This window comes from Paramisgurnus dabryanus, chromosome 6 (assembly GCF_030506205.2).
Source record: "Paramisgurnus dabryanus chromosome 6, PD_genome_1.1, whole genome shotgun sequence".
Lineage (NCBI taxonomy): Eukaryota > Metazoa > Chordata > Actinopteri > Cypriniformes > Cobitidae > Paramisgurnus > Paramisgurnus dabryanus.
The window spans coordinates 46,813,348-46,836,771 of NC_133342.1; the positions used below are offsets into that span (position 1 = coordinate 46,813,348).

At 35.6% G+C, this 23,424-nt stretch overlaps 2 protein-coding genes across 5 annotated transcripts; one reads left to right on the forward strand and one right to left on the reverse strand.

The window, feature by feature from the left end:
* Positions 1 to 1,064: 1,064 nt before the first annotated feature.
* Positions 1,065 to 5,663, reverse strand: LOC135767208 (uncharacterized). Its single transcript, XM_065276869.2, has 3 exons — positions 5,384 to 5,663; positions 4,856 to 5,276; positions 1,065 to 3,469 (listed from the first exon to the last, which is right to left on the reverse strand). The coding sequence occupies exons 1-3, from the start codon at positions 5,543 to 5,545 to the stop codon at positions 2,277 to 2,279; spliced, it is 1,776 nt and encodes a 591-aa protein (XP_065132941.1). The 5' UTR covers positions 5,546 to 5,663; the 3' UTR covers positions 1,065 to 2,276.
* Positions 5,664 to 6,590: 927 nt separating this feature from the next.
* Positions 6,591 to 23,303, forward strand: eeig2a (EEIG family member 2a). 4 transcript variants are annotated; one of them, XM_065276887.2, is made up of 11 exons: positions 6,591 to 6,850; positions 8,757 to 8,877; positions 9,165 to 9,257; positions 9,362 to 9,478; positions 9,984 to 10,030; positions 14,903 to 15,006; positions 15,176 to 15,298; positions 16,257 to 16,440; positions 16,536 to 16,672; positions 20,115 to 20,178; positions 20,357 to 23,303. In XM_065276887.2, exons 1-11 carry the CDS (start codon positions 6,705 to 6,707, stop codon positions 20,397 to 20,399), a joined length of 1,179 nt encoding a protein of 392 aa, XP_065132959.1. In that variant the 5' UTR covers positions 6,591 to 6,704; the 3' UTR covers positions 20,400 to 23,303. The 4 variants fall into 4 exon arrangements, with proteins under 4 accessions (XP_065132959.1, XP_065132960.1, XP_065132961.1 ...); XM_065276888.2 differs by having other exon boundaries at positions 15,176 to 15,283; positions 20,357 to 23,301; XM_065276889.2 differs by having other exon boundaries at positions 9,228 to 9,257; positions 20,357 to 23,301.
* Positions 23,304 to 23,424: the final 121 nt, after the last annotated feature.

A 23,424-nucleotide genomic window follows, 5' to 3' on the forward strand; every position in this document is an offset into this window, starting at 1 on the left:
TAAGATGAACCAAACAGGAATCATAATGAGTCTATGTTATGAAATATGAAATACATGTTAAATCTGTTTAACATGAACATTCATGTAATTTTATATTATATGTATTTTATATTCGATATAAAATGTTTCTGGTTGCAACTTTTTATTAAAAGTTTTTTTTTTCAAATTCACCATCTAATTCACTTCATTCGTGATTAAAACAAGGAAACATGGCTCTAGCGGTATTTTAAAACCATACGACACAGTCACGCGCCTGTAACGCCAGCTCAAGTCGGACAAAATTACTAACCGGCATGCACTGCTTCAAGTTGGCCGCTGATCGGTCTGCATTGACCACATCATAGTGTAGTACATTATGAAGAATCACAGTACATTTAAATGTTGCACACAGATTTAAAATCCAGTGCTCAAACCAGACATTATCTCTGTGATTTTATGTGATAATTTGATTTTGTTTATAGGCACTCAGTATATTGGCTTGATGAACTTCCAACTGAAACAAAGAAAACCTCCACTACTGGGTTTGGTATGACAAAGAGACTTCTTAAATCAAACAAGAATCACTCTTCTGATAGCTTATAGCCTTAAAAACATCATCAGATAAAGTTGTATCAATCATTAATTTTATTTATATTCCTTATTAAAAATTATATTCCTTATTCATTAAATTTCTCTGCAGGTTGTTATTTTTAAATTGAAAGAGGGCAATAAACGTAAAGTTTAAATCTAATTTGAGCCATGTAGCCTTTTGTGCAAATTATTGTTAGGATTGCTTGAATGGAGTGCCGTAGGGATAATGTATTTTTGTAGGCCAACTTGGAAGTTAGCGGGACAATGGTTCCCCTCCCAAAACAGCTCCGTATTTAACAAAAGTGACATACAAATTCTACAAAAGTCAAAAAAAAAAATTATTTATGCATTTAGACTTCAAAATTCGTAAAAGTTGTGTTCATCTGTAAAGATTAACTTGTTGGACAAAACCGTGTAAGTATCAAATTTTTTGCAATAATCCAAAAATGAATGGGCCTTTTTGGAAGGGAGCTAGCTTCCGGGGTTGGCATACAAAAATATGTCATCCCTAACTATCGACAAACCAATCAAATACATTTAAAATATATATATTTTTTTAAATCAGACCAAACACATTTTTATTCAGGAGTTATAGGTCTAAAACAATAACTTTAGCCTATGGATAAAAAAATGTGCAAACAAGCAAGGACTGTTGGTTGACAGGACATGGAGCTGGTGAACAGATGGAGGGAGACCACAGGCTCGTCCATGGCGCTGGGACTGTTCCTAAAGGTCACATAGTTTACCCAAATATGAAATTGTCTTAATTTATTTATACTCATGCCATCGCAAATGTATTCGACTTCTATTCTTCAGTTAAACAAATAATTGTATATATATATATATATAAAATACCATTGTGCGATTTTCTATTGAGCTCAACATGGTGAAATTGGGATGGCAAGTTATAGGAGCATTTTCATGTTTGAGTGAACTCCCAGCAAGCAATTTTGCACTTAAACAACGTCTAATAGCCATCCAAACACAACCCAAACGTATAGGCTAAAACAAGGCCAGATTTGGGCTGTCAGTGAAAATTGAATAGACGTCTAACCATAGCCCAAAAATATACAATAAACCAAACACCTTGTACGGTTACTATAGTAAGACCACCGTAAAATTGTGGTTACTACAGAAAACTGTATGTTACAAATAGATTTTTATGAGCAGCTAATGGACAATCAGAATGAAAGTCAACTTATTTATTTCTCAGTTCAAGTGGATTGTGCTAAATCTAAGAAAGCACCACCCAGTGGCCATTCTATCATATTAAATGTTTGTATGATGTGATTGTATATTACACATTTCTGCTGCTTGCAGCTATATATGTTTTGCAGTTAATCACAAGACCATTTATAAACAAGTGTTTAAAAACACACAAAAATAACATGTCTAGTATAATATTACAGATTACTATTGTTTAGGCATTTTATTCTGATCCACATGATTAAATTAGGTCAAGTAAAGATTAAATTGGATAGCAAAGTTACTTAGAAAAGTGACAAAAACAATAAATGGATTTATCCTAAGATGCTAATAATATGAAAAATGCTGTACAAAAGCTAAAACATTTCATAAACTCTTGAACATGGTATCTTTTGGCTTGTTACTCACAAAATGCATCCACTTTATTTTTTTCACACATTCAGTTTTTGGCTTCCAATCTGTAAGAAAGTTCACTGAACTTATTCTGAATAAACAGAAAGCTACGATGATTCAATAGTAGTTTCTTTTTCAGTATGTTTCTTCTTGTGAGTCTTAAGAGGTTGTGCATTAGTGAATCTCTCTCCACAGATCGAGCAGACGTAAGGTTTCTCTCCTGTGTGAAGTCTCCGATGGGATTTTAAGGAACCTGACTGAGTAAACGTCTTGTCACACTGAGAGCATTTGAAAGGTTTTTCACCCGTGTGAATTCTCTGGTGCGACAGAAAATTTGCCTGTTGACTAAAACTCATCCCGCAAACACAGTGATAAGGTTTTTCTCCTGTATGAACTCTCTGATGAACTGTCAAATGTCGTGACTCGTAGAAGCCCTTTCCACAGATCGAGCAGACGTAAGGTTTCTCTCCTGTGTGAAGTCTCTGGTGGAGTTTTAAGGAACCTGACTGAGTAAACGTCTTGTCACACTGAGAGCATTTGAAAGGTTTTTCACCTGTATGAGTTCTCAGGTGTAACACTAAAACTGAATGCCGACTGAAACTCCTCCCACAAACATTACAGCGATGAGGTTTTTCTCCTGTGTGAACTCTTTGATGAATACTGAAATTTGATGGATTAGAGAAGCTCTTACCACAATGAGAGCAGACGTAAGGTTTCTCTCCTGTGTGAATTCTCTCATGGACTGTCAGCTGAACTTTCTGATAAAAACCTTTATCACAATGTGAACATTGATAGAGTTTCTCCTCACTGTGTATTTGTTTATGTAATTTTAAGGAGCCTAAAACCTTAAAGGATTTTCCACATTCACTGCACTGATACGGTCTCTCATTGGTGTGTAAAAGCTCATGTCTCTTCAGATGAGATTCGTGGCTGAATCTCTTCTCACAGTGAGGACACTTGAAAGTTTTTTCTCCTGTGTGATATCTCTTATGAACACTAAGAGTTTGTTTGCTGATGTAATATTTGTCACATTCAGTGCAGTGGAAAAGCTTTTTATTATTGTGTGTCCTCATGTGAGCTTTTATATAAGATGTAGTTGCAAAAATATGTATCCCACACTGCTCACAGTGAAACTCCTGCTTCTTCTTCTTCTGCTTCTTTTTCTCTCTGCACTCTTCTGAATTTAGCTTTTTCTCTTGCAAGGTAGGAAAGCTGATTTTCTGCTCTGTTTCTGTTGTCAGTCGCTCTTCTGATCTTGAGGACGTTATTTCTCCATCCAAACATAATTCAGTCTTCATATCTGAAAGAAACAAAAAAAAAATCTCTTACTGACATTCACACAAATTATATATCTTTTTCTACATTCAGAAACAGTAAGGAGTCGTCAGTTTGCGACAAATATATATTAGAGTTGCGCTAAATATATACAAATTAAATAACAGAAGCCATTAATAATAACAGTAATGTTATATCTTCCTTATTCTCCATGATATTAATGCACCCAAGAGAGTAATCACTAATATTGTATGAATTATTAGGGCTGCCTAACGATTAGTCAAAACTAATAAAAGTTTTTGTAGAACAAAATAATTATGGTTAAATACACACACACGTACATATTTAAGAAACACTTGCATGTGTATGTACATGTTCATATTTATATATAATTTATATTATGTATAAATATTAATTATATATTTTTTTCTTAAAATTATACATGTATGTGTGTGTATATATATATATATTTATAAATTTCTTTTTTTTTTATTAGTTACCGCCAAAATCAGTATTGTATCAGGTCAGTATTTAAAAGTAAATTCTTAATTTTACTCAAAATCCAATATACGCCGTATTATTCTGTCATATTTTCTCCCTTTTGCCCAAAACTTCCTTCTTTGCGAAATGCAATAAATCCGCTCAACAAATCACAGCGCACCATTCCACGCATTGTAAACAATAATGCCGGCGTGTTGAATACACATGAAATCCTAGTTTTCCTCATCAACTTTGTAATTCGTGATCAACAAATAAACAAAATAATAGTTTTTTGATGGCATTGATAAACCTGTGGTGATTTTCTGTGGAAAGCCATCAAAATCTAATAATTTACACGAGAGGCACTCAGGAGACAGAAAAATGCCGTCTGTTGTTTGTTCTTACAGAACAGCATCAAGCTTCTGTCATGCTAACACATTGACTACGGGGGATCTTATGAAAAACTTTCCATTATTTTCCTTGAAGTCAACGAAAACTGAGCAGGACCAAAATATTTTACAGCTGATCGCTGTCAAAAAAGTTAAGTGATGACGTCCCAAGGATGACAGCAGCAATGACAGTGTCTTTAATATGAAAAAGTGTTTTGATTAATGACATTAATGTTTATTTTTTTAATCAGTATATACCACTGTTTAACTAAATGAATATAAGATGAATGCACATTTATATATTGATCGAATCAATTTATAGCATTTTAAAAAAATATCATGGATTTATTGCATTTTGTGGAAAAAATAATCATTTTTTTATAATAAATCTTTAAAAATCAAACCTAAAGATGTTTAGTTTGTTTAGATGTGAAAGTTTGTAACAGAAAATAGTGGTTTTCATTTTGTCACTTTCTTGGTATAGAAAACACAAAATGATCTGCATGTTAACAGATCAACAGTAAAAAAAGAAACAAACAAACCTGAAGGAACAAGATCATCATCAGTGCGACATTTCTCTCCTGTAGGTTCAGTTTTCATCTTCATCATGATGTTCCTGCAGTCGATGAGTTTGACTGAACACATCTTCAGTTTGGTCTGCAGGATCTGCTGTTGTTCTCCAGCGTTACAGACAGAATCCAGAGACTCTGTGGAGGTTTGATCCTCCTGTAAGCTCTGTTTACTGTCACACACTGTAGTGTCCTGAGTGTCTGTGGGCTTTGACTCAGTATAACAGAGTAAAGTGAGACTGAGCTCAGAGTCCTGTGTGTGTCTGGATTTCTCTTCAGAGAGTTTAGAGTCCAGCAGTGGCTGTGGTGTGCGGCTCTGATCTCTGCTCATCCACACTGAATCCAGACTCCCATCATCAGTCACATACACTGAAGATTCACAACAATCCACATCCTGACAACATAACACACAGAGTAAGATTATACATTTAATTATTTCAATTCGTCAAACAAACAGAGTGATTCAGGTAAAGTATGTTTAAGATCATGTACAAAGTAAACCTCTCTCTTCAGTCCTTCATCTCCTCTTAACCTGAGCTTTGTCTCCAGTAACGCCACCTCTTTCTTCAGCTGAGAGATTTCTTTGATGAAATCATCAATATCCAGCATGGACAGATCAGTTCCTACTGATTTACAGCACATTAAGTCCATCTCATCTCTCATCGTCAACACTTAAATACACAGAGACAAGACTCACTCACTTATTCAAGATTTACACTCAATAAAACTCTCAAGAGCGAAAAACACTGAGGATACACAAAAACACATCACTCTTTAGTGGGTTTATTGGCGGACTACAGAGCTGCAGAGCGCCTCCTGCTGTACTGGAGAGAGAAGACACTCAACACTTCATTCATTCATAATGTGCTAAAATTTAAATGTCCTTCCATGTTAGACAACAAACCAAATTGTTATTTTAACTTTGAACACCGAGCCAATGTTTTTAGTCTATTCTCAATTGTCCTTCTGAAAGTTTAGTCAACCATTTAAGAGCTGATATGTACTCTAAACCGTTTTATTGATTTTAAGAGGAAAGATAAAGTGTCTCATCTATGTTTGGAGTGAAAACTTAAAGTAGCCTATACATGTCACTTTGATCTCTTATTAAAAAAGTAAATTTTGTGACATGTCGACTGACAGTGGTGCAGTTCAGTGGTTTTCAAATTGTGGGTTGGACCCACCAGGGCCAGATTATACAATGGGCATTATGGGCACGGGCCTAGCCCCATTTTTGGCTGGTTTTAGCTGGATTTTTCAATAGGGAGTTGTTTTACTCTCTTCACTCTTTCGGATGGCATTGTACATATTTTAGTTTTTTTTATTTCCTTAATATAAAACAGAATACTAATAGAATATAAAAAATAACAATGTATTTCTTTTAAATTTAATGAGTTGTCAACAATTGTCATTGTCATTTCAGTTTTTTTTATACGAAACTAAGGTGGAATAATGTTTATCAACATTGTCAATAGAGCAACTTGATAAGTTGTCATAAAAATCATTTTATTGAATTCAATATATAATATTTAAATATAATTTGATAAATATTATTACTAATATAACAATAATTATAATGATGATAATAATAATCATGATGATTATAATAATATTAATAATGAGTTGGACTTTTATTTTACACTTTTGATTAATATTAATAATAATAAAATTAAGTGGGACTTTTATTTTAAAGTGTAACGTCTCAGCGGTTTAAAAGGCGCACTCAGAGAGGAGACACACTTGGCTTTTAGTGTACCTCCGCTTTCTAAACCTCAGCAGCAGTGATCCTTCCTTTCTTTTGTCGTGCTTCATACATATTAAATACATGTCTTTTATGATGATGAGGAAGAAGAGGTTCAAGTTTAAAGTGGATGTGGAGCTGGAGGAGTTGTCATCTGTCCCTTATGTGAACGGGGTTCTCTTCTGTAAAGTCCGACTGACTGACGGAGGGTTTTCACAAGAGTCATCGAGGTGAGGAACAGTACCACACATACAAATATGTTAATGCCTTATTTAATAGCAATTCATAAATGTTACTGAATATGCTGCATTTGTATTATCCAGTGTATGCTTTTGCTTTGCCTCGTGGATTTTGTTCTTAGTGAGTGCGTATCAAACTTTACTTAAATTGCCTGAAAATGTAATCGTACAACAAGAGCAGGCTGTTAGCTAGATGTTCTTTATTTACAGTATAAACTGCCAATCTGGTATTGTGTCTGAATATTTAATATCAATATTCATTATCTTGACTGATTTATGCTGAAAACACGTTTAAAGGTGATAAAAGACTTCCAGTGGCAGGTAACCAACATTGTTTGTATTGTGTTAACATGGTTTTTTTTTTAGCTTTATTGACATGAGTTAAGTGATACAGAGACTGAATAGATGTTTCATGCAATACAGCAGATCATTGTTAAAAGCCAGTTCTGTTGGGTTTATAGAGGAGCTTGTGTTTTGGGATTGAGGGAATGGGTGGGGGGTCTTCAGGGAGCTCAACAGGTCTGATGTGCCTCCAATCGGGAAAAGTGGGCTCGGAATCTCCTCCGTCCTTCCTTTAACTGCCAAGGCTGAGCTCAACTGAGCGCATTTTACAAAGGAATGTAAACACAGAGTCCAATGTGAATGCCAGGAATCCTCTGCTCCTCATTAATCCTGCATATGGAGATATTCCTGCATTGACTCTAATAAGATGTTCAAGGATGTCAGTAAAAAGATTTTCTTTTGTTAATAGGGAGCAATAATAGTTTAAGAGGTTTTTGTGTTTAATTTGCAACCTCAGACTATCAGAACTGTTATTTTTTTAACCTGATCTTACAGTAGCTTTAGGTTTATGCTGTTGCTATAACATTGTTATAACTATGATATTGCTATAACTTTTACTTTTCTTGTTTTCTCTACTTTCTGACTATCTTTTAGGCCCTGTTTAGATTAATGCCTTTATATTTTAAAATGCATTACTTTTGCCATGTTTACGCCTTTCATCTAGACTACTCGACCCTCATAAACGGAGTCGTTCGTAAACGCTGCAGCCCCTGTTTTATTATGAGAACACGGGGGTTTGCGCTGCAGTGTAGACAAATGTAGACAGAGTCTTATGTCAATTAACAGCTGGTTTTAACATGACAGCGCATCATTTTCAAATTGAAAATGATTTTATTAAATTAAATTGAGGTTTGCAATGGAGGTTTTGCCGAAAATAGTAAACATAGTTCAACAACTATTATAAACGTTATATCAAATTGTTACATGTAGCTTGTTAAAGATACATTTGTATTGTTTTACACACCTGCCACATGCAGTTGAGCTCATAAGCTTACATGCAAAATCTACAAAATGGTATTTAGCAATAAATTAAAGGGATCACACCAATTGCAGTTTTAATTTAGTACTGTCCCAACAAGCTATTTCATATAGGAGATGCTTACATAACACAGAGTAATAATAACGGCATTAAAAAATGACCCAGAAGTTTTAAGTTTACATTCCCCTTGCCAAAAATTTGTATTTAGGAACAATAAAAGGGAACACAAAATTGCAGATTGATGTTCATATAGTTATTTTACATAAGAGATGCTTACATATTAGTCACAACACAAAAAATAACTGAAACTAAAACAGTTACCCCTTGATTCTTAATATTGTATATGAGGTCACCTGTTTGATCAGTGACTGTTTTTATGTTTTGTTCCTCATGACTCTCTTGAGGTCAACTGTATGTACATATTACTATACATTTTACTGCATAAATGATGTGCTTTTACATACAGAATTGTATGCATTGCATTGCTTTTGCAATAACAGCCTCAGTCAGTATTTATTGATCTACAAGATTTTAAAGTAATTTTTACACTAACATATTACTGTTTTTCTCCTGCAGGGAGCCGGTTGTGGCTAACTGTGTTAATTGGAAGAAAATGTTCTCATTTTTATGTAAAATGAATGCTAACGCGGTGACAGGGGTGCTGGACCCATGTGTGCTCCGAGTATCTGTAAGAAAGGTACGATTTAATTTTGTACATTTTTAAATGGGCTTCTATGACAAGCTTACCGAGCCCCTAAGGTGACATTGGAGTAAAAAAAATCTAAAGTTTAGTTTCATGTGCTCACATAAAACTTTCATGTGCTCACGCGAAACTTTCATGTGCTTAATTATTTTTTTTTTGTTTAGTTTCGCGTGCTCACATGAAACTTTCGCGCACGCGATAGTTTCACATGCGCACACGATAGTTTCACGTTCACACTCGAAAATAAAACTTTATTTAATTTTTGCTCCATGTCTTTTTAGGGGCTTCGTACAAGCTTGAGGTTTCTTGAGGTTTTAAATAATTTATTGGATTTCTTTATTAAGGAGCTGAAAGGTGGCAAGACGTTTGCAAAGGTAAGGCTTCTCCGTGTGATCTTTAAGACTATAGAAATGGTAATATATTAAGATTTCTGTAGTCTGATTTTTGGGAGTGACTACTGTATGTCCGTGTCATACAGCTCGGCTATGCTGATTTAAACCTGGCTGAATTTGCCGGCTCAGGAAACACGACACGACACTGTCTACTAGAGGGATATAACACAAAAAACACACGACAGGACAACTCTATACTGAAGGTACACACACACATTTTTTAAACAGTTGTACATTTATGTTAAGGCTGTATGCCTTATGTATTTATTTTGTGCTTATGTGTATTTATATCATAAACGTGCTGTTTCTAGGGGGTGTGTGAGGGGTGTGTCCTCTCCCCTCAGATTTGTGTGTGGTATTGCGTTACATGTTTAGATTCATGTTAATTCTGTGTGGCATGTTGTAGCCTGTGTTGAGAGTTGTGTTTCCCATTCCAAACCCCCACCTGCGCCTGGAGGTCTGCACCAGGCCCCCCAGAATTCCATGACTCCATACCATTACACCCATGCTGGGAGCGGTTCTGAGAGTACCCAGAATTCCTCAGGCCTGAACATTTATAGCTTTAGGGAACCACACTCCACTTACATGTGCTGATCAGTCTTGTTATTACAACGCAATAATGTATCAAAGCCTGAGTTTAGATCTGCATCCAGACTTGGCTTCAAATGTATATGTAACTGTTCACCTCATATCTTTCTTTTTCTCTAGGTGGTTATTAGTATGCAGCTAATGTCAGGTGATCCATGCTTTAAAACGTAAGTTAATCTCTTCATTTTGTCATATGCAATATATGTTACACTTCAAATCAAAACCCTTGTGACAAGGCCAGCAAAACTTCATTAGCTGAATTGGTAATGCATGCAACTAGCAATGCCTCGCTCAGGGGTTTGATTTCTGCACATGTTGATAATAATAATTTAAATAATCATTTTATCCCTTAAAACTCATCTTTGAGCATCTAAACATCATATGTAGACATTTTTCCAATGATGATAAATTCTTCATGCCTTAAAATAGCTAGAATGTAACTCTACACCCTTCCTCACTTAGTATATGCAGATCTATGATTAGAGTGCCACAGGGATGACGTATTTTTGTAGTATTATTGGTGTGTTTTATGTTGTAGAATACAAATATTGTTAATCCCTGCAGCGCTCTACATGAGAAATAGTCCCTGCCTCTTCTCAATATTACCAGTTCGAACCAAAGATTTGAATCTGCGAATTAGTCGCTGTGGCCTCCTCTTCATATATTTGTACATAGATGCTGCATTCGGCAGTTCCAGACACGTAGCTGATGGTTATAAAATGCATATGTGAGTTGTGCATATTTTTTAGCACTGATGTTGTAACAGGTCAGAGCATTCACACTGCACACATAAGCAGTGCGTGCTTGCGTCCCAGAAGTAAACCTGAAGCAGCAGTGTTACAATCGTTTCAGCGCAGAGTCTGTGTGGCATCAATACATAAACTACTAATCCACTCGTTCAACTGTGTTAATGTGATTGGTTACGTGTTTGTGACGGAAACCAAGGGGATTTCAAACTACAGTTTTGAGGCTGTCAATTTTATGGAGTAAATACTCAGCAAGTAATGATGAATTTGCACATGGTTGTCTTAAAAGCATTTAAAAAATACCAGACAGACATATAAACAACAATAAAAACTTTATTTACAGTATTTGATTTTTATTTATTTTTTATTCATTTATTTTATTTCAATTTTCACCATAGAGGGACTTTAAATGAAAAGCCTGCATGGTTTTTACGCAAACCACTAGTTTTAACAACAAAGTTTTGGTTATTCGGGTCGATCAATGCTGCGTTTCTGTTGCATGTTCTCCTTGTCACTGTGGATGTGTCGATGTGTGTTTGTGCTTGTGTTTTCACTTTTTATCTTAGCGCAATGTCTGAGGCAACATGAACACAGGAAGTCTGATTCAACCACTTTCTGATGAGGTTAAAGCAGATAAGACACAGATGTGTTTTTCTCTGTAACTAGCCTAAAACCTTGATGGGTTTGTTGAGTTAATTTCATATAGAATCTTGTGTCTTGTATCTCTTCTTATCCTGTAAGTCTGTTGGTCAGAGTTGTGTAAAACCTTTTACAAAGATACAAACTTGAATCCCATTGACTCAAAGGATCCCATCAGGGGCTACGTAGAAATATATCACTGTACTGTTTAATCAGTTTAGTCATGCACTCTTCTTGAACGTGTTAGTTTAGGTGTTAGTTTAGGGACATCTCTTGTTATTATTGGAACAACACACTTTGTGTTACCATTAGCACAACTTGTGATCAACACAAAATGACACATAATGTGTTAAACGCATAACACAAAAAAATCTGTAAAAAATTAACACATCCTTTCTTAGAGTGCACATTGCAAAATTGCATAACCCACATATGCTGTTAGTGATTTATTTAGAGGGTTTTACTGTATATTTGAAACTGGATTCACAACAATTATCAAGTTTCTATATTGCTTAAACACTCTTTGATACAGATATATTTTTTAAAATAGGCAATAAGCTGTATTCACAGTCATTATTTCTTTTTTGAATGAAATGCAAATACCTCTCTTTTATCTTATTTTTTTAGACCTGACCACACAGTATTTAAATCAGTTATGTGTTTATATATGGTACAGTATGGTTTCAGATGTGAGGCAGTGTGAGATTCCTCCTTTAATAATCAAACGCACTGAGAGATGTGATTCATATTATTATGTAAGCAAGCTGGCAGGATCTCTCATGAGCCAACACAGTGTTTTGACTGTAGATTAGCAACTGAAATTAATGACGGGTGTGTGTTTGTCATGACAGAGAAGTGAATCAGGCTAAAATGAGACGTGTGTGTGTGTGTGTGTGTGTCCTTATGAAGTGTTGAATGTAGAAGTGCTTGTACTCTTGATTTGTAGTTGTGTAATGTGAGTCAGAATTTTGTTACTGATGGATTTAGAGGGAATAAATGTATCGCTCTGGGACACCCACCCACCCTTCATCTTTCACTGTTAATAAAACATTGGCGTACAATTTTTGCATCATAACGTTTGAATTCAGTTCTGCACTTCAGTTTACTAAAACATTAATAATAAATGCTATTATATTAATAAAGTAATAATTTATTCAAATAAAGACAACATATGATTCAGAGTTAAAAAGGTAAACACTGGATGTAAAGAAGACATTGCTATATTTAAGGTGTCAGACCTGTAGGCCATTTGCTTTATTTCCAAACTGGGATTAAGGGCCCTATTTTAACAATCTAAGCGCATTGTCTAAACCACACGGCGCACGGTCTAAATGGGCGTGTCTGATGCCGCTTTTGCTAATTTAACAACGGGAAAAATGGTTTGTTCGCCGAGCGCACGGTCGAAAAGGGTTGTTCATATTCTCCTAATGAGTAATGGGTGTGTTTTCGGCGTAACGTGCAATAAACCAATGAGAGTCTTAGCTCTCACCCCCTTTAAAAACCAGTTGGGCTGACGCTACGTCTAATCCCTATTTAGATGACAGACTTTGTAAACTGAAAAACTAAGCGGAGGAAGAAGATCCACAGTTTAAGATTAATGTTAAAAAATTTTTTTTTCATTTTTATTGAAACTTTAATTTTTTTGTAATAAAACCTTTAAAAGCAAGAGAGAAAGAATTTACAAACGTGTGGAGAGCCAAAGCATTTCAGCATTCGGACAGCGCCAATTTTTATAAAGCATTACTTTAAAGGGGACAGAGAATGAAAAACAATTTTTACCTTGTCTTTGTTGAATAATGGTAGTCTACCCGCATTCACGAACATACAAAAAGTGCTAGACATGCTAAACATCTCAGACACATAGAAATTCCTCTTTTTGAAATGTCATCCAGAAAACGTCCCAATCTGAAAAACTGATGATAATGACATCACAGGCATCTGCCCCTCCACTTTCAAATAATTGGCTACATTTTTGAGTGGCAGCAAAGTCAGCCAATCAGTAATGAGATTGCAAGTTAAGCCAGTAGGGGAAGCCAAATAGGTGCAAAACCACTTGTTTAAAATCCCTCACCCTAATAGAGCTATCTGAGAGAGGTTTTTAGGAAGCTTCTAAGGCATTACAGACCCAAACAAAAATATTTTGTCTACATGTCACATCACAGAACAAGGATAAATACCCCGTTCAATCATTCTATGTCACCTTTAAATGTTTCTCATATCCACAGGTACAAAGTCATTATATACAATAAATCCGTAAGATAGTATTTAAAAACATTTAAAAACAGATGCATTTGTTTAAAGCAAAGCATTTATTTACTTACCAGGCTACAGGTGAAGCAGCTCTTTTTGTCTTCTAACGTCTCATAATCAGTCCTCATTTATGTCCAAGAGACTCGATAATAATAATTTACATTTCAATCCTTTAATCTTTCATATTTAAAAGCGTTTTTATGCTTCTGCGCATTATGTATGTGATAAGCATACCCGCGTTGTCGTCACGTTTATAAGCGCATATTACTAACGCGCTCTTTAAATAACAAAAAACACTATTGCTCCATTGACTTTAGACTTTAGAGCAGGTTTTTGTTGGTCAATGGCGTAGTCTATTTTAGTTGCCTCAAAATAGCAACGCGCCAACAATGCGCCTGAACATACCTTGTTTTCAGACCAGAACGCCCATGGGCGCAAATGAATTTTGCTATTTAAACAACATGGCGCTAAATGTGAAAATTATCATTGTGTCGAGTTGAAACTAGTAATAGACACTTGCGCTGCATTGCGCCGGGTGTATGATAGAGCCCTAAGACACTACTGCAGTTTCTTATTGGTTGGTTCGCTCTTAAATGTTTTAAAAGGACCAAAGTTTGTTAATAAAACTGTGGTGAGTTTAAAGTGTCCTCTCATTGTTTAGAATGCACTTGCGTATGTTCCTGGATTCCTCTCGTAGTTTTCATCTGTCAATTGACAGCTATATGTTTATTGTGGGTTTCTTTGTAGCTGTCCTTATATTATTTCATCATTTTGTTCCAATAAGCGATTAAAGCCCATCACTTCGAGACGCTCGCTAAACATTTTGTGAAGTTTTGTGTTTTTTTATATGTTTGGACAGTTTGTCTGAAATATGTTTGTCCTACCGTATTTGCAATGCATGCTGCTAGTGCTTATATCCCATTATTACCCATTATACTCGTTTATTATTACCCTGGTTTATTGGTCCGTTGGGTTGGATTGCTTTTTTTACAACAAGCGAACCACTCTAGATTTAAAAGTTTGCAAAAGAGCAGAGACAAGTTTGTTCACGGGGTCTCAGACCGATTGTTTTTGGTGCGAATCCAAGCAGGACTGCCATGTTCACAAGTCCCAATAACCGGGCCTTTTTGGCAAATTAACAGAGGTGCTGGCTCGAGTCTCATTTATTGGTATTATTTCTTGTTTTAAAAAGTTTTAAAATATCTGTTTAATTTCATGTAGTAGTTGTTGTTATTGTTATTATTAAATGTTTTAAAAAGTCATACAGGTTAGTTGCTGGTACTATTGTTGGATTTATTTTGGTTTATTTATTGTTTTGCACCTGCAATGAAACATCTCTGGGCTATTATAATAGCTTTTCAGATGATATCCACCACATTTATTTGACATCTTTGATTCTACCAGGCCTCCATCCACTGCAATGACCACTGGTTTTCCTGGAGATACAGAGATGTGTCTTCATGAAGACAGAAGAGGAGAGACACAGAAAACAACTCACATCTGTACAGGTATTCTTACAATTTAACTAGTACACTATGCTTTTATAAAGACTAGTTCATTTTTTAAATAAAAATGGTTACAGTATTTAAAATGATAGATTGTATTGCTGTGCCTTTAGTCAATGCTCACCACTCATTTAGACATGACGCTAACAATCCTCTGATATTAACATTGAAGAAACTCAAAGAAAAGGCACCGGTGGTCATGGTTCTGTTCCTGATGAACTGGGAAAGTGTGGCCACTCGAGAACATCCAGCTATGCCAGCCAGCACTCCAAGGTCTCAGGTCCGTGTTCATCGCGTAGGTCTTCACTTTTTAGTGCTCCTGTAGCTCCATCGGAAGGGGTTTACGTTAAAGGGGACATTTCACACAACTTTTTTAAGATGTCAAATAAATCTTTGGTTTCCCCCGAGTATGTATGTGAAGTTTTAGCTCAAAATATCATATGGATATTTTATTATAGCTTATTAAAATTGGCACTTTGTAGGTGAGAGATAAATGTGCCGTTTTAGGGTGTGTCCTTTAAAATGCAAATGATCTGATCTCGGCACTAAATGGCAGTGCTGTGGTTGGATAGTGCAGATTAAGGGGCGGTATTATCCCCTTCTGACATCACAAGGAGAGACAATTTTTAATTACCTATTTTTTACATACTCGCAGAGAATAGGTTACCAAAACTAAATTACTGTGGTGTTCTTTTTCACATTTTCTAGGTTGATAGAAGCACTGGGGACCAAATTATAGCACTTAAACATTGAAAAAGTCAGATTTTCATGATATGTCCACTTTAAAGGAGCATTTCACCTGTAGAAACATTAATCTTTATTGAAAGTGTGTCATATTTGTAGTCGAAATGTAACATACATTTAAAATTTGGTGCCTATTTGACACAGAAAAGGGGTGTTTGTAGTCTCAACCCCTCAACAAAGACATTGCACTTCCTTCTTTCAATGATGCAAAATGATGATTTTTACATCATTGAAAGAAGGAAGTGCAACACTGAAATCTGTATTTCTCCTGTCTCAGCGGCAACTGAGGAAAGATGCATGACCATTCAAAAGCATGACTGGGATACTAACTATACAAAGCTTAATGCAAATGGGTGAAGTGTCCCTTTAATGTCATGGGTTTGATTCCAAGGGAACTTTTCAAGTAAAAGTGTCTGCCAAATGCACAATTGTTGTGCTTTCATATAAAAAATGTAAAATATAATGATTTGATCCAAAACTAATGTTGATCCATTTGTGTTTTCTTATAGGTTACAGTACAGATCACTCACGTTCATCTAGCTTGACGGAGCTCTCCCATAGAAGGAACTTATCGGTGGGCAGTGCCTCCACGGGGATCGGCAGCCTACCAGAGCCCAGTGATGATAAAGAGTCCCGCCCACGGGCCTGTACCCCAGTGCCACATCACCTTACACCATCACACAGTGCCAGCAGGTAAACACAGCCATGTAAAATGTGTTTTTAGAGATGATATGTGATAGCTTTAGATGATGTCTTTATAAAGAATGAAGCGTGACTTTGTTTTTAAGGTACCCTGTAAAGCAAGACTCGGTCGAGTCTCAGCTAAAGAGAGTGGACGCTACAAGAGTGGACGCTGATGATATCATTGAGACGATCTTACAGGGACAAGACTTTAGCCACAGTATACTGGACTCTAGTGCTGAAGGTACTCATTCATTCACAAATGTTTTTTTTTTTAGAAACATTGGATCTCAGTCACCAAGCATGCATACGCACTAATTTGTGCCTACAGATGTTTTTACAAACAAATATCCCTCAAGCAAATGTTTTGTACTAAAATTTCTTCAAATTGTACAACTTACATCATATGTACGCAATAATGAAATACTAGACTATAATTATAATGTATACAATAATGTTGATATATTTACGTAAATATTATATATCAACAATATTACACACACAGTTTCCGGCAAATCATTGGCAGTGTAAATGAACAAAAAAATCAAACGATCCTGGAAAAATCCTGGATGCATTTCTTGTGTATTTTCCGTTAATGTCTGTGTGAAAAGGGCTTTACTGTATTCTGAGCCACTTGTTTAAATTTGCACCTAATTCTCACCACCATACCATAACATACACACCAGCCAAACATATAGTGTGAGTCTAAACTCAAGCATAATGCAGTTTTATTTGTTCCTGACTGTAGAAGGTAAAGACTTTCAGACAGACACGCACAGGAAAATTCTGACATGTGTTCTGCTGCACTTGCACATTACATGAACCACATTGTGGTTTGGTTAAAGGAAGGTTTACTATAGTTACCAGCATTTCAAACAAACACATGATTGAATTTCCCCTCTTTTCTCATTCTCTGACTCATAGACAGACCTCAGAGGCAGCAAGTTTAAGCCCATTGTTGCTACAACAACTCTGAACATCTCTATGGTCCCGTACACACTGCATATTAATTCGGTTGTCACTTCACCTTTTAATGCTTAATCCTGTTCTGTACACACACAGTTCAGTAATTTACAGGACTGAAAACCGCATTCTACAACCGAATTAACTCCCGCAGGCAGTGACAACCGCATTTACAGAACCTCTGCATAGTGTGAACATAACTGAACTGAACAACTAGTAGTTAATAAAGTGTTTAAACGTGCAGCATGGACATGACAGGTCTCTCTTCTGAAAAAATTAATTCCTAGAAGGGGAAAAAGTCTTGTGCAGAAAATAACAGAAGCACGGGCGCTTGCTGACTAGTGTTGCCAGATCTTGCACTAAACAAAACAGCGAACAAGAAAAATCCAATAATAAACTGAAATAAATCTAAATGCTTTATCTCAAAGAACAAAATATTGCGACGGGCACCATCACACTTTATTAAAGCTCCACTGTGTACTTTTTTGAGTTAATTCTCAGCAAAAACCCATGTTTTCTTTCAAAAGTATGTGCTCATTTATGTGTAATTACTTCCACCCCACTAATCAAAGTATTCTCGTAAGTGTAGAATCTGCTATTTAAAATACACACGGTCGAATCGCTCGACTGGCGCATCCATGTTTTGCCTCCATCTTTGAAAAACATTCGCCGACGAGGCACATTCCTGAAATTCAAGCTCCGCCTTTCGCGCTTTCAGACTACACTCACGCTGACTGCTAGCTGAAGCCTCCGGAGGTTGCATGTGTAGGCGGTATACGTCATCAAGACATTTATTTCAGAATATTAACAATTATAAAGCTGACAATTATTCTTAGTTAATTGTAAATTTGTGTATTATGATTATGACTTGTGAATGTAATGCTCAGTTAATTTAAATAAACCAGGCTTAATGACGTATCCAGCCTGTGACCTGCGTAGCTGAATCCTTCGGTTTCAACAACAGCTGCAAACCGTGATGATCCCGCGATCTTTGATTTGAGGCAGATTTGAAAGCCTGTTGAAGACATATTTTCGAGGACATTAAAACACATCGCCAAGGAAGCGAAAGGGGGATTTTAAACGACAACGCGACAGGAAAAACAACAAGACCAAAGTCAATATTGGAGTTAGTTTTCCAAGATGGGGCTCAAGGGACACTGAAGTTGCTTTTTTCTATCTTCTCCACAGGTAATTCAGCATATTCGTTTACATCTTTACAGTCCATGTTGTAAACTTCCTTGGCTAACTTTAGCATGATTATGCATAACACTTGTTAGTGTAAACATGCATGTGGTTTAATGTGTTCGAACAGCCACACGCCGTCTCTCCGCCCATTTATGTAATCTGAGGTACTGAGATAAATGTTTTTCATATTCTCTGACCTCTAGCACAAACACACGGTGACAGCCCTATTTTTATAGCGTTTCATTGATAAAACGCCACTGATCTGCGTGTCTTTCGTTTCATTTTACAAGCGTGTGAAATTTGAGTGATCTTATTTCACCAATATGAGAGAAAGCTCTTACATATACACAGACATGTAACATGTTTACTTAAACATAAGCATTGGACTCTGACATAATATTAGTTTGCGTCCATTTAAACCCGTCATTACTCTCGCTCATGATTAAATGACAGGAGAGGGACTCGTCCACAGACCATCCCCTCAGTATTCTGGAGAGAAAATGGACAAAAAGAGACGGATTTAAACACCAAGTGTAAACTTAATGTGTCTCTCTCGTCCACTTGTTATCTGATCGATGAAAACACATCTTAATACCAAGTGTAACAGCTCCTGGGACATTTTTCCTCGCGTCAATGAAAAAGAAGTGTCTAAGCTACGTTTATGGATGTATGTGATTTTAAGCGGACATATCATGAAAATCAGACTTTTTCCATGTTTAACACAAATCTGTGTGCTTTGATGGATCACAGGCAAAAGACATTGCAAATTGTTCATTTTTTTCATTGCTTTTGTTTTGTAGCTACTGGAAGCCATGTTAACCTTGGCATGACACGGCCACCGTATGAGTTAAAACGCGTTCCGAATGGGGGGGGGGCTAGAAAGTAATATTCAGTTGGTTGTCATATAGAATTTCACCGCTAGATGGGAGTAAATCTTACACAGTGGAGCTTTAACACCAAAAACGGTATGTATGTACAAAAAAGACAAGGACCTGGCAACATTGCTAGACCGCGCACTGTGAAGCAGCCTCACAAAAGCGTACAATACACAACGCCAAGACAGAGGTTTATTGCAAAACACAATGCTGTTAAATTATTTTGGTCAAAGCTGTGAGTGATGAGCATGCGAGATGGCAGAACGTTGCTATGGGCATTTAAATTCGGTTGTCACTCCCAAAAGTTTGCAGTGTGTACGAAACCAATATGAGTCCTCTCAGAAACAAAGGTAAAAAAGCTGTCACCAGGAAAGTAGCCTTACAAAAAGTACACATTTGTACCTAAAGAGGGCATATTAGTACCTCAAAGGTACATGTTGTGGTACCTGTATGTATCTAAATGGTACATATTAGGACCTTTTTAAATGGTACCATTCCAGTGATAGCTTTTGTACCTTTTTTTACAGCCAGGAAACTGAACCGTTTGATAATATATAAAAAAAGCTTTGTATACATAAACATCATTGGTGTGTTTGATCACATTATATTGATAGAGTAAATGTATTTAAATGTAATTAACTGTGAATTGCATGTGTTTTGTAGAGGAGGGTCTGCGACTGTTTATTGGACCTGGAGGCAGCACTGCACTGGGCAGTCAGCATACCAGGTATCGTCTCCATGAGGTCACTATTGGCATACACTTCTCTGGAGGTGTTTGTTTCAGAAATGCGTATTATGTTACAGGAGTGCTAAAAATATAATGATGTCAGATTGTGCTTATGTAATACGTAAATAAATGCATTTGCCTTCTCTCAATTCAATTCCTCTCTCTCTCCTTTAATAAGGGTTGGACCTAGTGCCTTTGAACAGGTGGTTATAAAGCGCTAGACTGAATAACCGCAGGGTAAGATGATGTAACATCCCGTGTCAAAAGAGAGGACAGCAGCTGGGTACTCGACACATTTATGAGATCAAGGAGTCACTGCTTCCCCTTGTGGGCAAACCGGAGAAGATCACAGATTAAGATGCCTCTGTCAGCTGGTTCTGATAACAGGCAGCTAATCTTATTGTAATGTTGCTGTATCTCAACTGAATAGATGTTTATAGTTCTCACAGTCATTTACAGATGGGACCTCAAAAACGTTTAAAGACCACTATGGTGGAAGTGCCAAAATGTTTTATAGTTTTTATACTTATGTATGTGGAATTGCTTATAAAAACTTTTTAACTGTAATGATGAAATGCACTTTAAAGTAATGGATATTTTGATAAAACCTTTTTGGTTTATCTTTAACGTTTATGAATACGTACATTAATAGAGACTATGCATTTTCAGTAAAGCACGGATATAGTCTATACCACTATATGGCTATATGTTCGATTCCAGGTAGGTGTAGAGTTCTCAGTAAGATCACAGCAATGTCACCATTGTGTCACCTCAAGTAAACTCTGTAAAGGCCAATTCACAATGATCCAACAAACACCAACATTTCTCATTTGTTCGTTAGCAGTTGTTGGATCAGTGTCAAATGGCTTTAAAATTAAGTTTTAATAAGTAAATGTTAAAAAAATTGAAGGTATTGACTTTTGAAAGGAGAGATGTTGGGCTCGGTTACCAAACAGGCCTCATGCACGAACTGAAACACAGCAGAGCTGAAATTTGTACAGAAAAGGTTTTATTTAAATATGTATTAAAAATGTATTAAAATATTAAACAGTTAAATGTTGTTAAGATTTGTTTTAAATGTGCAGTTTTTCAGGTTTTATGTTTTTAAGATGTTAAAGTTTTGCTTTAAGTTTTTGTATATGTAAAAGGAAAACATGAACTGTATGGTTTTATTAATATGTTTATATGTGTTTATATGTATAAGTTAATGAAAATGTTAACAAAATGTAATGGTTTTAAATCGTTTTAAACTCAGAAAGAGGTCACATCTAAATTATTGTTTGTTTATTATAATCTGGAGCTCTTCAGCATTGATATATGCATGTATTAGATACACTCTTCTTTACATTTACATCTATGGTTAGAACAAACATAAAATACTGCATATAATATATGCACTATTCTCTGCATGTAATATTTCTTTGTACAGATGCTTTCAGTATAATTTTTGTTTCAGCAAATGTATGTTATATCTGCTGTTTTTGTATGTTTTTAGTCTTGGTGCAATTTTCTTTGTACAGAGTTGATATTTGGTTGAGCTTGTGATTTTTATGTTTAGGTTAAATTTTTACAAGCATTTCTGTACAAAAATTGAGAAAACATTTCATTTAAAATAATTTCAACTATATTGAAGTAAAAATCCATCTCACAAATCAAAATATGTACAGATGGAGTTCTTTATTTAAATATGGAGAGGATTAAATGGAATTAAGTTAGTGTATTGTGAGATTATGACAATAAATGCCATTATTTTAAGTAAATAGATGATCAAAGCTTTAATGTGCAAGGGCACGTATATCTGCAGTCAGCTACTGTACACTAGAGGCTTGTGTTGCCAAATCCTTTGTAAATAGCTAACTCCCAAACAAAAGAGATACAAATAGATTCTCAGTGCAACAGTAAACCTTTTCATGAAAGCTATTTTTAGTGATAGACTTATTTATTGAAGTGGGCGATATATCGACCAGTATTTGTACAATTTTTATTATCCGCATCAGCCAATATATGTTTCTGTTCCTTAAATTTGTTGTTTATAATGGAGAAAAACTGATGTGAAGCCAAAGTCTGACAGATAGTAATGACCATTATTCACTTTATTCACTATTTTATTACTATTATTCACTTTTAATGGGAAGTTACATTGTGTTTCACACAACAACACTCTGGTGCAGAATCTGTCATCCACAGCAGGCCTACGTCTTGTAAATATTTTTCAAGTACTTTGAAAGTGAATGTTTATACATATTATGCACAACAAATATTTCAACAATTTTTAAATTTTGTTTGTATTTTTGTTTTTCTCACCGGTTTGTCTCTCATTTATGGTAATGACATTTTTGTTATATCAGCCACACTTAAAGGAACATTATGGAGGATTGTGGCCAAAACTGGTATTGCAATCACAAAACTTGTGGCTAAAACTGGTACTACAATCACACAACTGGTGGCTAATACACAAAATGACAACATAAACATCAGTTGAGGGCTGCAACTCCACTTTTTAAATGACAATATCCTGGCCGGACCACTGTTGTCCGTGATATAAGTATTTGAAATAAAAATGATTTCTTAATGTCTAGTGATATATCAGGGCCATTTTATGATTAATTGATATAAATTTCTTACATACTGTTCCTTTAATATCAATTATTAATATTTCTCAATATCGGCATAAAAACCTACATCGGTCGCCCACTAGTTTTTACCAAAAGTTTTTAATCATACAGATATCTCAAATGTTAATATTTGGTGGTACCACTGCACGTATCTGTTAAAGTTTTTAAAGCATTTTTTTATTATCTTTAATATTAAGTGCAAATTTCAGAATTGTCACGTCCATAACGGAGATTTGTCCACAACGCTGTTACTTCCTCATGAACACATACAAAACTTAAAATAAATATTAAATTTTCTTTGAAGAGCCGTCCCTTCTCCATTGGGTATTATTTCCTTTGGATTATGCATTTTAATTCACAAAATTCCTATAAAGTATGATGTCTCTCAAAAACTTGTGCCTTCTTTTTCTCATATCCATAATGCTTGCATGTTTCCCTCATTTAAAATAGAAAACATGAGTATGGACTGATATTTTTCTGATGTGTGGACCCTATCATCCGGGGTTTGGGGAAAAATAAACAGATGGTTTAATACTTTGGTAATAAATGCATTCTCTGAGAAATTATTATTATTTCAGGTTGTAATAAATTATTTCAAGTTTTGACTGCAAATGTCACATTCATAGTGCTG